The 14,831-nt window shown below is 46.5% G+C and overlaps 1 protein-coding gene across 1 annotated transcript in view; it reads left to right on the forward strand.

Moving 5' to 3' along the window:
* The window catches only part of ARHGEF33 (Rho guanine nucleotide exchange factor 33), a 23,935-nt gene continuing 9,104 nt past the window's right edge, over positions 1–14,831 (forward strand). Inside the window, 8 exon segments of the mRNA XM_039381473.1 lie at positions 1–46; positions 3,411–3,460; positions 8,878–9,042; positions 10,627–10,748; positions 11,643–11,785; positions 12,203–12,280; positions 13,464–13,676; positions 14,303–14,432. Coding sequence (XP_039237407.1) covers positions 25–46; positions 3,411–3,460; positions 8,878–9,042; positions 10,627–10,748; positions 11,643–11,785; positions 12,203–12,280; positions 13,464–13,676; positions 14,303–14,432 — 923 coding nt within the window. The 5' untranslated portion in view covers positions 1–24.

The raw sequence follows: 14,831 nt of genomic DNA on the forward strand, positions 1-14,831 counted from the left end.
GAGGACGCACACCCTATAGCAGCCATGGACACAAACAAACACGAAGGTAAAGCACCCTCTTATTTCACTTACTGATAGTATGAAAGACAGTGAGGAAGAAATGTGCTCTCATACGACCTGTCTGCTGGCCCCCATCCAGCCCCCTGAGAGCACCTCTTAACCATGGCAGCTGTGTGCAAATGTTCAGTACTTTTAGTTTCACAGAAGTACCTGGGGGGTTAAGTTTTTATCTCTTATTTTAGAACCACCTCCCTCTGGAAAATAATCCTGTGGCATATGTAATGTCCAACGTGGGAAGTCATTCCTTTTCTTGCCTCAGATCCCAACTCTGCCTTAGGATGTACAAAGCTGTGTCATACATGAGGGCATTGTGATGAGGATCTACTTCTCTTCCCCACATGCTTTGTAGCAAGGTGTTCTTGTTTGTGTTAGTGCCATAACCCAGACATCTGCACCAGTCCCGATCTGCAAGCACCAAGATGTGTCCAGGCCACATTGCTTTCATGCAACCAGTCCTTGCTACAGTCAGCAGCACTTCTAGAAAGTCTGCAAAGCTCAGGGGTTTCAAATCCAGGGTTTTAGTGGTTATCAACTTCTTTCAGAAGAATGGGGGGCTGGTGGTATTTGCTTTCCACCCCAAACCCTTTGCACTGTGCTCTGCCTTGCCACCTCAGAGGTACTGTGTCCATATGCTGAGGAACCCTTGAAACTATGAGCAGTGGGAGCAGCTTTAGGAGTGCCCACAAGTGTCAGCTCAGGAGAGAGACTAGACCATCTCTTTCCCTCTTCAAAGATGCTTGGTGGTGCCAATATTCATGGCATGGGTAATGGAAAAGTTAATTTCTCTATTATTATTGTTCTAATTGAATTAAATTAGGTCTGTGTACCTAGGCCCCTACACTACAGCAGGCTGAAAAGGAAATTAACTCAGGGATTTTTTCCAATTAATTGGTATGCCCTCACGGGCGGCAGATGTTTACTGCAGAAACTGGGAGATAACCCCAAAGCCCCTTGCTTCCCACAGTGCAACTGTGAGGAGCCTCCTCTGCTCCAGCTCTTAGCTGTGACTTTATAGAAATGATCTGGGGTTTGACTGGGTACATGCAGAGAGTGCTCATGGCAAAGGTGGGAGGTAAAGTCACAGCAGGAGTGACCTTTTCCCCATTTCTGGTCTTGCTCAGGAGCAGTTCCTTGCTTTGAGTATATCCAAGAACATTACAGACTCATCCCTAACCAAACCCAAATGAAAGATCCCTATAGACTTCGGCAGGAGTCTGGCCCTCTGTATTATATATCAGATTGAAAGATGCCCAAAGAAAACGTGAGGAGAGACCAAGGCTCTTCCTTGCTGTGTTATGCTTCTACCTGCCACCTCTAGCCCTTTACAAAGCTCAGCATTCAATACACCCACCATTTTGTAAAAGCAGCATCTCCCTGTCCTCCCAGCATCTGGTTTGTATTGTACTATTAATTCAGAGACATGTCCTCTTGCTCTTTTTGGGTCAGTCCTTACCATTCCACAGTAAGAGTCCAGCAGTAACATATACATCAGAACAGGCATGGGCCTCAGTTTTCATGATTGAGGAGGATCACTGTACACACCGCTGCCTTCTCAAGCCTCAGCTCCAGGCATCATGAGAAAGCTTCAGGCCAAAAGTCGGTTTCTAGTTCACAGGGTTGCAGAGAAAATCTGTAAAAAAAGACCCAGAAGGGCCAAAGCTGAAAATGAAAACAACCTGTCATTTAAAACTTGAAATGTGGGACTTGGTGCAGGCTGGCTGATGAGTTCTGACCCCAAACAGTTGGCAGTTTGGAGTCATAGTTACTTCTGCCAGTCAGCCTCCTGCCCCTTGTTTCCCCAAGAGGAAACATGGGAGGATATTCCCCAGAGGGTCAGTGTCTGACCCAGCTACCCAACCCCACAGCCAAGAGAGCCCCTTCCACAGGCAGGAAGTGGCACATGGACAGAGAGGAGCACACGGCCTCTCTTCCTCTCCCTTCTGCAAGTCACTGGGGAATTTGCTCAAGTTCCTCTGAATCAGGACAAATTCTAGAGACCAGAACAGGGCCAATTCATAGGTGCCCTTGGTGGTAACCCATATTCCACTTCAGGGGTAAAGAAATCAGAATGTAGCTATGCCTTGTATAGCTCTGACTTCCAGGCTCCAGCTTTCCTCTGGCTGACTGTGTAGAGTCCTCCCTGCACAATTTTCCAGCCTCTGCAGGACTCAATTTCTGTGGTCTTAAAGGCCCAGGTGGGTAAGACACCAAGCACCTGCAGCCAGCACGGAAAGAGGGAGCTTGGCTTCCCCTAGAATGGGCATGGGGTTAATGGTCATGTCTGTGACTGACAGCTGAGACACGTGAAGCAAATTCTTGGAAGCAAGAGAAAACCCACCTCATGAAGTGGCATTGCCAAGGAGAGGCGATCTAGACCAGGAACTAAGTAGCATGGTATTTTCTGGGAGTGAGGGCCAGCCCGGGACCCTGATGTAGGGAATAACATGGGAACTGATGGCTGTTGGACTGCAATTCCCTCAAAGGGCAGTGGCAGCACAAATAGCAGTAATTTCTGTTGGACAACCAAAGTTTTCTGCACAGAAGAAACAATATTAGAAGAGGAAACAATAAACAGACATTTTGGTTTCAATCAAGATAGTTGGACTGGATGACCTTTAAAAGGACCCTTTCAACTCAAATGATTCTATGATTCTATGTTTAATGCCTAATGTCTCTGCAGTCTCCAAAATACTTCAGCAAAACAGATATAATCTCCTCGATGAGCTAAGTCTGTTTCAGAAATGTTAAGTCTATGTCCATTGTACAAGATCAGGTGAGATCACAATGCCACAAAACCCCAGGAATGATGAAACTGATGAAAAGGTGTATTTTTTTGGTGTTAGAAGAGACATGATTACTGCTTGGAATGCATTGTGACAAAATATAACTTAGGGCTTAAAAGATACAGATCAGGTCAGCCTTTTGTGGAGATAATAGAAATACGTACAAATATAGTAGAGGATAAAATTTACTATTTCAGAAGAGAAACGTATCAGTAATGCTTTAGGACAAAAAACCTGTTACTTAAGGCTGGTACACAGAACTAAACTTCACAGGGAGCACTTTAGTCCTAATTGCACATACAGGCTTTCTCGCTTCTTTGCATGGATCCGCTTTGGCCAGACAGGACAGCAAATAAGGTGAATTTAATGTCTGATTTAGGTGAGTTATTCCTGGTTTATAATTGCAGTTTATTTTACAAACGATATGGTGTTCAGATCTCCTAAAGTGAGACTTGAGTCCTTTAAAACTGATTTGTTCCTCAAGAGGGACTTCAAACCCTCTGTTCCAGTTATTTATAGCAACCATTATAAGTCATTTTAATTGACTAAAGTTCTTTATTCCCACAGGAGGGACTGAAAGTGTGCCTGTGACTACCCCTGCAACACAGATTTCCCAGGTAAAGATGAGCAAAATGCCCTAAATAACTCCATGAGTTTAAAGAGTTACTAATATATAAACAGTAGTTAAAAAGCTAAATTAAGTGGAAGGAAAAAATATAGGCACTTATGAGGAACATGGCAACTCAAATGTGCACACTGCATGAGTAAATATCATACATATCACATCTTGGGCCACATCTTGAAAGACCCTTCAGTAAAATTTCTCTGCTCACAACCAGTTGTGTTTAGACAGGTGATTTATGAGCTCAGATAATTAATCAGCTGGCATCATTAGCACCAATTAGAGAATGTCAATTCACTGGGCTGGAGGGAGATTTCATGGCTGAGCTTTGAGCTTTCAGCAAACCTGATGAACTGTCCTAGGAACAAGGATCTGTTGATTGACATGGGGCAGGGGTGTCTTCTGCAGAAGGGGCCCAAGTCTTCTATGGGGCTTTGGGTTATCCTGGCAGCCTCACAGCATCTCAGACCATGGGGTGCTCTTGCCTGATAATCCAGATCAGCCAGAGTGTTGAGTCTTTCTGCATGTCTTTGCCTGGCTTCCCAGCCAGGAGCTTGGAAACCCTGTCTTGGAGTCAACATTGGCTCAGGATGATCAGGTCCTCCAGAGCTCTGTGGCCGCTCTCTGTGTTGACATTCTTGCTGCAATGAGACACCACAGATGCAACAAGGTTGTCGGCACCACAGCCCAGGGAGTGTCCTTCCTGTAAGACACAGTTTCAGTGTTTCCACATGAAATGTTTCCTACGCATTTCCAGTCTGCAGGAAATGCAACAGAGTTTTAAGCACTTTAAATCCCTGGTCTGGTTCAATATGAAACTGAAATATGAAAGAGGAAACACACCCCTGAACTGGAAATTCAGGCTATTTGAGACCTCCCTTGTCACTACTGCAACACTAATGCCTGTAACTGCTTGTAAGTGCACTGTGACAAGTGGACAAGAAACTGCTTTCCATGAACCAGTACTTATCTCATCCTCTTTTCCCATCCAGGCAGCTCCAAGCAGGAGCTGTGACTGGGTTGCTGAAGGGCCCAGCACAGTGGATCCAATGCATGTGGAAGAGTGTGCTGGAAACATCACGCACACATGTTGGTTTCCAGCTGACATGTGGGTACCCTGATGAATCCTGAAATGAAAGTTACCAGCTAATTCTTCCCTTCTGCTTCAGCAAAGGCCCTATGGACAATGGGCAGATGTGGAACAAGAGCTGATAAGGGCTTGCAGCCCCCTTTAAGCACCTTCATCGTTCTCTTCTGTCCTTACCTTGCTGCTCTGCCTATATTCCTACCATCCTCGCCTAGGAATATAAATACTGGATATACTCCTAGGGCTGGTTCTTTACCACTGTAAATCACTGCAGCTCTGCTGCTTTCCTGCTATGAGGCATTGCAAGCCTTCCTGATGCTTGGCTGTAGAAGTGCTGCCCTTAAACACAGGAGTTAGTAGCTGTTCTAGAAATTGGTTGTTCCCTGGTAAAAGAATGCATCATACAACTCAGAAGAATCAGATCCAGAGTTTGTGGGAAACGTTGGATTTTGTGCCAGATTGGTTTCAAGCAGTGTCCTCAGGCAGCCCTCTTTTGAGTGACACAATGTGTATTGACTCCTTCAGATCAGCCCCAGCAGATGTGCAAAGGGATGGGCAGTAGATAAGATGGGGGAAGTAACAGAGAGTACTCCTTCATGACCACAGAAGGCTTTGCTCTTTTCAAGGATATATTTATAATAGCAGAATTATCCCTGTACAGTATTTCTTTATCACAAGTCTGTTTTCTACTGGTTTTGATAGGCTTCAGCTCAAGGTCCCTGACAGCAGGCCCTTTTTCTAGTGTAAGGACCTTAGGCAGCTGCCAAGGTTGGCAGATGCAAACAGCCACCCCTTTGGGGACAGAGTCCTGGACAGCCTGGTTAGTGCTGGGGGAGATCTGTGGGGACACAGCTACTCATAGAAGCAAGGGTTCCCTCTCATCCTCTCAGTGGCAGCCAGGGCAGTGAACCCAGCTCACCAAGGCTCTGCTGCCTTCTTTCCATCCCAGTCCTTTCTTCCATAAGCCATCCCCATCTCCTGGCCACAACCATCTTCCCTGGGCTGCCTCAAAGACTGAACACAGTTTTAGGCTGCAAGGACGGTCACGACCTTTTGCAAATGTCTCAAATTGCTGGTACTCACCAAGAGAGAAAGGGGGAGGCTCTGCATCTTTGCTGCCTTTGGTCCTGGAAGCATCATCAGTCCTGTCCACCCTTTGTGCACAGTACAGCACATGAGACAAAGGCAGAGGCTCAGCAAAGGAGATTTCACAGCCATTTTATGGATATAAATTTTATAATGTCTCACTGCATTGCTTTGTGAGGTTTGAGGGCTGCACTCCAAAGGCAGATGGGAGCTGAAATGTGTATCTGATACTAAATTATCTAGATGCCTAAATGCTTTTTTTGAACAGTTCTTGGATGGTTTCTAAGGAATCCCTATGCAGATTCATTAATCCTCTAGGCATCAGTTAGTTCAACATAAGTTGTTAAGGTGTGTTCCGTAAATTCCACAACTTAAGTGTTAAGGTGGGTATTTATTGCCATGAATAGGTGAGCCAGGGCAACACAGAACAGTTAAACTGTTGCCGTATTAAAAAATCTGTCTTTTTTGCTATATGTTGCACTTAGAAACTTTAGAAACACAGAATTGTCTTGACTTTCCAGAGGGTCACAAACCTGTGAAATATCTCCCTGGTCCTGTAGGCATAATCGCTTGGGCAAGACATAAGCATGAGCTGATACTTCAGTGGCTTCCATCTGTTGTAACAGCTTATGGGATTTAAAGGATGGCTTTCTACAGCTTGTTTTCAGAAATGAACTCAAACTAAAATCCACAGCTACACTGTGCTTGGCAAGAGTTCAAAGATAACATGCTGTTCATGTACCATTCCACTTCATTTTGGATCAACCCTGCATCCAATGCCACAAGACTGTTTGTGCTTCCTTTCTGTGCTCTGAGCAGGGAGTTCTCAGGGTTTCAGCACTTCATGTTCAGTCGTACAAGGCCTGTGGCTGATTGGTGTTGTTGGCTGCATTCATTCATCAAGTGGCAACAAAAAGAATGCATTTCAGTGTCTGAAATAGCCACTGCAAGCTGCATAGGGCTGAGAAAGGATATATCGGGCAGGACAGACCCAGGCTGGGGTCTGGAGCACTGAGAAGGACACACAGAGAAACTAAGCTAGCACTGTGACTGCAAAAGCAGAGACTGGCCAACAGTGAATCCCAAACTAACAGCTGTCTTAGGAGCAGAGGATATTTTGTCCAGCCTCTAGTCCAAATCTTTCATCCTGTTGGCTGAACTCTGCTTTCATAGAGTGTTTCAGTGCACATGGACACCAAAGTCTCTGCAGTGGTCCAATTTTGCTGACTTTTGCTGATACCTTGCAGTTTTTTACTGTGAAACCTCTAGATCAGCAGTGAATGCCATCACCATACCCTTCACAAAGGATCTGTCTAGTTTACCCCCTTTCTGGAAGCATCTGAGGAGGAGATGGCAAGGCTTGTTGGCAGAAACATTTAATTTTGGGCTTATTCTCCCCAGACATTGTTATCTCCAGGGCCAGCTCCAGGACTGGTCCACTGCTAGCAAGACTTGAGGCTGTGACATCTCCATCCTGAAGGAGATCTCTAAAATGGATAGCATAGGATAGAACAGAATAGCATATTTCAGTTGGAAGGGACAGATCTGACGAATCAGCCCTTCTCACTTGGAGGACAGCATGTGATGCCCAGCCCTAATGCAGGCGAGGCAGACAGACTGTGCCTTGGCCATGTCAGCTCAGGGTGGAAGTGTATCAAGCAGCTGTGAGCAGGGGATGGGAATATTAACATTTTGCACAGCTGCAGCACTTTATAACCATCCCCCTCCCTGCTTTTCCAGGCATGTATGTTAGGATGTCTGACGATGCCATGACCATCTGGACTGAGACATTAGAAGCGGTACGGTCACTGCCTGCCCTAGCAGCCATGGCCCCAAGCAGGGGGGCTTCAGGCTACACTCAGAGGTCATAGGGTGTCACTGTGGCCAGGAGGGGTGGGAGAAGGGGTTGAACCAAGTGGTCTGGAGCTCCAGCTGGCTTGGGGAGTCAGGGTTGTCAGCCCGGGGAGGGAAGATTTCCTCAGCCTCCTGGCCCCCTCTGCCCTGTTCCAGTTCCTCTCAGTCCTGCTACTTCTACCCAGGCAGCTCTGGAAACGTGTGTCCAGCCAGATCAGACTGAGAACTGTGGGGTAAGCGATGGGGTAGAAATGGGGATGTCAGGTAGACATCCTCTGTAAAGACACTGCCAGTCTTGATCAGAGGAGGATGGTGCATGCCATTGCCCCGAGGTATCGGAAGCCATCTCTGCTCCATTTACAGGACTCAAGCGCCTGAGTTCCCCGGGGTGGCTGTCCGCTTACCACCAGTGCTCCAGTTTTGGACTCAGTTTATAACCAGATGTTAGGCCGAATTTCTGTTGTAAAGGTAAAAACTACTGGCACCGAAGCGCCTTGGGCCGCGACCTCGCTGTGGGCTTTGTGCAGGCAGAGCGAGCGCCTCTCTCACAGCAGTGGGGGCAGAGTTCAGGGTCACCAGCTCGAGCTGCTCCCACAGAGGGTGTCCCCGCTTAGCCCTCTGCAAGCTGCCTTCCTCCCTCACTGCCCACCTCCACACCTGCCTTGTCTGCTTGCTATGCCAGCCTGGCTTGCCCTGCTCCATCTCCTGCTTCACCCAGCTATCAACTGGCTGCCTCCAGCTTAGGTGGTGAGCTCTTTCAGCAGTGCTAGGACCTCTAGGGACAGAAAATAGGGAGAGTGGGCACAGCATCACTGTATGCCAGGGGAAGACCTCCCATTCCCTCCCCGGCATGAGTTAGAGCTGCCTCCTTCCATGGAAAGGGCCTGCTGACAAAGGACAGAGCTTCTCCACAGCCCATGGAGAGTGAGGGGTTAGACCTGTCTGGGGAGAGTGCCAGCCCCACGAGCATGTGGGGGAGGAGGACTTGCTCAAAAACAGACACATTCTTGATTTCTCAGCTGCTTTGGAGACTAATAATCTGGCTGCTGTTATTGCAAACCTTCTTGGCATGTTTCAGACTGTCCTTTCCTTCTATAGAATGACAGGCTGCAAACCACCAGGAACCCTGAAAAAACTTGTAGCCTAAAACGGGCATACTGATTGCCCAATACAAACACCTCCTATGCTGTACTGAGGCTGCAGCAGGGGCCAAACCTCCCCCCATGTTTCCCAGCCATGACAGGAGGAGGAGAAAGAGGACAGCACCTTACAGGATGGGTTACACCCAGCCTTCGTGCCACTCTGAGCCACAGGTGACCCTTGGGGACACAACCACCTGCACCTGGGCGGAGGGACTGAACCCACCATGTTTGTGGTTGCTCTAGTTGCAGGCATTGGCCTCTGAGTTGAAGGCAGGTTTCACAGAAGCAATGCAGGAGCTGTCACGAATCCAGCATGGCGAATATGCCCTGGAAGAGAAGGTCAAGAGCTGCCGCTGTGCCATGGAAGAGAAAGTGGCTGAGATGAAGAATTCCCTCAACACGTTCAAGGTAGGAGTGTGACCTGCGGGGAGGCTGCACATGTGTCACATTAGCTTGTGTGGCACAGGGAAGCATTCCCCTGCCTCCATCAATACTTCCTGCTTGCAAAGAAAATGAGCAGGCAATTGTTTTGGATGGAGCTGGGGTACTTCCTTTGGCTTTGGGTCTCCCCTGACAGCTCCAACCTAAAAGTAGCCCATACTCTGGCCTGTTTAGCCTTCTTCATTGTCCATGAGGCAGTGCTGTGAGTTACCTGGGCACGAGCAACCCTTGCTCTGGGCTGCACATGCAGTGGGCATATGGCCTGTCCACAGGCTGCCCCGTACCTCTCCCTGGGGCAGGTCTGCACTTCCTGCAGGAACCAATGCCATGGGGAGCAGCGAATTAACACAAAACCCTAAAGCCTTTTGAAGTTGCATTCCCACATGGCTGGGAGGAAGTGCTGCCTAGTTTGATCTGGCCCAAGAGGATAAAGACAAAGGACTGGAGAGAGAGCCTAGCAAGAAGGCTTGATGTACACTTTAAACCAGCCAGCATCTCCATGCAGAGACTGGATGATTGCGTGTGATGAGGCAGGCAGAGGAACTCTTTTATTGTTTTAACTGCAAATTTTCCCCACGGGGTTTTGCTGAGTCAATAATACCTTGTGAAGTTAAAGAGGGCTGCTTACTGGAAAAGCCCATGACTGATCCTGTGACTAGGGAGACAGATGGCACCAGGGAAAAGGAGCCCTTGGTGCCAGATGAGAAAGTGAGATAACAAGAAGTGTAAAGATGCATGGGAGAGGTCTCAGAGCAACCAGAGGCAGGGCTATCCAGGACATTGTTATAGGGGGAAAGGGGATTTAAAAATCCAGATACAAGGAATTATGCAAGAAACAGGAGGGGCAAAGGCTACTCTCCCTCTGCCTCATGCCCATATTGACTTTTCTAATGCTGAGCTCCCAGTGAAGCTATCTCCTTGCTTGGGGAAAATACTTTTGTTTACAAGAAACTCTTGAGTCTCTCTCCTCCGTCCTACTGCTCACATTCATGAAACTTTATGCATCAGAGCTCGGCATCTAAGTAAGGCTTGGTTGAAACTGCCTGAGGGAGGACGTGCTGACAGGAAGGTAACAAAGGGCCTCATTTCCTTAGGAAACCAGGCTAAAAATGCAGATCCAAGGCCTGACTGGCAAAAGCTTATATATATGAGTGCTCACACTGGGATCTGAACCAAATGCAACATGTGAATACCCATGCTGGAAAACTGCAGAGGGAAGTGTGCTTCCTAAGGTCCACCTTCAAATGCCAGTAAAAGGCGGGAGTCCTCCCAGTGCTTTCAGCTGGTGGTGGATGAAGCCCCAAGTGTCCATCTCCCACCAGTGCCTTAATCATGTGACATCACGCTGGGTTAGGTGAATTGCCTGTAAAATTAAGGATTGCCATGTTTTGCATGGCATGTGTGACACACACTGGACTTGCAAAGGAAGAGTGTCTAATCACACAGCCACTCTCACAGCACCCTGAAGCATCTTCAGTGCACACCAGCCAGCATTCAAAGCATAAGGCTGATGGGCACCCTGGGAATGCTGTGCTTTTGCCTGTTTCTCAGGAGGAGCTCAGCGATGCCAAGTCAATGATTGAAGAAATCAGTGCCAAGCAGGAGGAAATGCAACAGAAAATTGAGCAGCTGCAGCAAGAAAAGCGGCGGGAATCACGGAAAATGAAAGCTAAGTAAGAGCCCAAAGTCCAGGGTTCTGAACATGCTAATTACCATTTTGTTAATTTCTGTATAGCTTAATTTCTTAATATTTTCCTGGCTGGACATGTGTATCAACCCTGATTATAAACAGAAATGCTAGCCTTCAGTTCACCCCAGGCTTTTAGACATCTACCCCACGGAGCAAACACAGTAGAAAACCGCTATCACCACACTGTGATTCCAACAGCAAAATAGCCCTCAGCAGCTGTCAGGGAAACCAGGGTCCTGTGGAACACACAGACATGTTGGGGCAGGAATAAATACTGTTGAAAGTCAGAAACCTCCACCATCAGAAGGTATTACTAAGTCACCCCCATCCAGACAATAGCACTGCAGTTTCCCCTTCCGAGCTTGGTGGATTCAGTGGGCTCCTGATGGTGCAGCCATGATCTGCTTTTCTATCACCAGCGTTTTCTCCTCTGAGCAGAGTCACACAGAAGCATGTTTGCACACTGCTGGGCCACACTGTTGCTGTGATGGAGCAGACAAGTTGTCCAGCTTGGCCCTAATTAGCCTCCTGAAAACAGAGTTTTGATCATGAGTCTATACAGTGTTTGCCTTGATGCAAACACTTTGCAAATCTAGGCTAGCCCCTTAGCTAATTAAGCTATTTAATTAGATGAAATATGCTCTGCAGAAGAACAGATTTGAAATAACCTTCTCCTATAGCCAGTGGAAGTTATTTCCGGAACATTGTTCATGAACTGCCAATTCCATCAAAGCCAACTCCTTTCCTGGTCTTTGCTAGAGTTGTCCTACTTCTAACTCTGTGGTTGTACTTACAGTAATGTTTGCCATAACTGTAGCATAGGAACTCCACCTGTAGCATTCATACTTCCCATCTGTCTTGTTCTTTATTTGTACAGAAGAGCACAGAAAGATGATCATGGGTCGCAGACAGTACCAACACCTCTCCAGGGCAGCCCATTTCGATCCATTAACCTCCCAGAACCTGTGCTGATTAATGAAGATTTTACAAGTCTTTTACACAATGTGACTTATGAAAAAGGTAAGAAATAGAATAGGCAAATGCAGTGCCTTTCTCAGGAAAAAAATTCAGAAAAAGATCACTAAGTATTCCTCAGGTGCCAGCAGCACAAAAAGAGAGGTGCTCCCCTCAGCAGCACTGCTCTTGGATCTGTGCATACATCTCAGCACAGTGTCTCAGGACAGCAGCCTTGGTGCTGGCCTGGATTCAGGAGATGTTGCTTTGTGAACAGTCCCAAAAGCTCTCGCTTGCCTCCTCCAAGGAAAGGGATGCAGACTGGATCTTTGTTCCTATAGTGCTAGTGGCACAGAGACAGAATCAAATAGTTTCCATAGCAAAACTGTGAAAGACTGGAGGGTTTAACCATACTGACAGGGCTTAGCAGGAGGAAGCCTGCTCTACAGCTGTCTTGTTAAATTTACCTTTGTTCTTCAACAGTGTCTGACACCAGGATCATGCCAATGGGAGAAGGAGGTGTGAAAGTCATAGCAGGTCCAGGTACGAAAATATTAAATTGTCAAAAAAGAGCAGGATAATGATTCAATTAGAGTGCTTGCTTTACTGCATTGAAGAAAGGCTTTCAGGGAACACATTTCACAGGGATGTCTTTCAATCTGCCACATACCTCCATCTTCATACTTGCAGCTGAGATATGAGGACAAACCTGTGTCCCTGAAGTGTCCAATACCTGATGGTCAATGCCAAGGATTGATGTTTGTCAGGGAAAGCCTTTCTGCTGTTGATTTCTCAGATTCTAAGTGCCTTTGCAGAAAGCAAGAATAGAGGCTTACTGACGTGAGAAAGAATAATGAGAGCACCATTTTGCTACTTGGTAAGAGATGGTCTTGCAGTGACAACACCCCAGTAGAATTGGTGAGCTGTTTATTCACCCACCAGCTTCCAGATTCCTTGTTAGACACATCTGAACAGAGGAGTTCTCCTGACATAAATAAAAATTGGTCAGAAGTAAGAGTAGGGGTATAGTAAGTGGACACTATGGATCCTGGCCAGCCAAAGGACACATGAGAACAACCATTAGATGTTTGCAGTGTGCAGTGGCAGCACTCACTGTTCTGGATGGCTCTTTTGCTTAAATCCACTTTAAAAAGAAGAGATAACAAAAGCTATGGAAAATGGTTCATTGCAACCCAAATTCAAAATATTTGCATTAGAGCAATTCCAACCAATTGGTTCTAATGCACCTGTACCCTCCCCTCCCTTCTCTGTGATTCAATAACCTCAGACTATCAGTCCTACTGCTGTTGTGTAGCTACACCACACTAACAAAAATGTTAAGAGCTATGACAGTTTACACACATTGAGAATGGCATTTAAATCCAAATTATAACAATGCATTCTACAATACCTGCCAGTAAGCGTCATATTATCAAGTCCTGAAGCACACCAAAACCCTGAAGGGCAACCATACTTGAAACATATGTTTTCTTCTTCTCTAACATATGTCTGACTTTGGACCTTATTTGGCCTGAAAATAAATGTTGGAAGAGCATGAACCTTGTTCTGCCAAAGTGCCACCAACTGCACTTCCTTTGTAAATTAACAGCCCCTGTGAAGCACAAAGAACGCTTCAAACTCTCCTTCTGGTACTTCCACTGGATGAAAACACAGGTTAGCTCCCAGCTGTAGCATACTCTGTCTACTGACGTACCAGAGTCCATATCCCTGTTTGTTGTTGCAGGAGCAGCTATGGAGACAGATGACAGCCTCAAACCTTCCCTGGCAACAGAAGGGCAGTCAAAAATGCATCTGCCATCAACAGTATGGAAGCAGCCCAAGGACACCAAGGACTGGGGAGATGAATACATTTCCAAAGAGCAACCGGAGAGAGGGAAAGACATGGGCCAAAGCAGATACAGCTCAGCAGACATCATATGTGAACCCTCTTTGGCTGGTAAGGACTAGAAAACTGGCTAGAGGGGCTCAAAGCTGTATCCATGTCTGGTGTGAGCTGGTTGGTAACCAGCGTCTATGAAGGGAGATACACAGGCCAGTTTATCCTGCTAGGGGGGAATGTCTCAGGGCCTCACACTCCAAGACCTCTGGCCTTTGAATCTGTTGGTCTGTGTGACTGGGAGAAATCACTCTGTACCCAGGACAGCCATTCTCCTTTCCAAGATCTAGAGTACTGATGATATTGTGGCAGTGTAGTTGCTTAAGTGGGTGAAAAATACATTCTCATTCTGCAGGAAATTGGAGGGGAAACCTTGATATGAGTTGTTTTGCCTTTGATTGCTTGTTTTGTTATTCTTAGAAAAATTTGGTATTCATAGGGGAAAACACATTTGCTTTGGAGCTTTCTTAGCATGACTAGTGGCTCTAGTTGTGTCTGGGGCATGCTGTAGCATCAGGCTGGAATTTTACATTTTGGGGAAAGAAGACACACAGAGACAAGACATTGATATCACTTTTAAAGAGTTTCTCCTTTCATGATTCAATGTCAGTTCACCAGTCTAACGTGAAGCTGTCCCTGAGGTCAGTACTTCCTTATTTTTAAACTTAACCATTATCTTCTGGAAGCCAAAAGGCAGAACATCGCTTTGGAGCTGCTGGAATCAGAAAGGAAGTATGTCATCAACCTTTCCCTAATCCTGAAGATCAAGGCCACGTTGCAAGGGCCAGATGTGAAAAGAAGCACCAAAGAGAGAAGGTATTTGATTTAGTGTGCTCTCTCTCTTTTGGGGGGTTTTATTCAGTCAATATTCTTTTTGCATCATCCTCTCACACATTTTTCTTTCATCCACAGAGATATCTTTGAACCCTTAGTTTATTTCTAGTTGAAAATTGGAGGCATTGGAAGGTTTTTGCAGCGACTAAAGACTTTCCTACCTGTCCTTGCATTTTGCCCACCATCTTCATTCTGATTCTGGATGAAACCAACATGAAATGGCAGAAATGCAGTAGTATATTTTGACCAACTCTGCATCAATGGATTGTCTTGTTAAAGGGCCTGACAAATGAGACAACACACAAAGCTGGGGAGCTCTCAGTGGGAAGGCTCAGGGCCTGCTTCATTAGCCACAGCAGCACTGCCTCGGGCTTTTTAGTT

The sequence above is a fragment of the Pipra filicauda genome, unplaced genomic scaffold, assembly GCF_003945595.2.
Source record: "Pipra filicauda isolate LSUMZ 115617 unplaced genomic scaffold, ASM394559v2 scaffold109_size3271384_pilon, whole genome shotgun sequence".
Classification (NCBI taxonomy): domain Eukaryota; kingdom Metazoa; phylum Chordata; class Aves; order Passeriformes; family Pipridae; genus Pipra; species Pipra filicauda.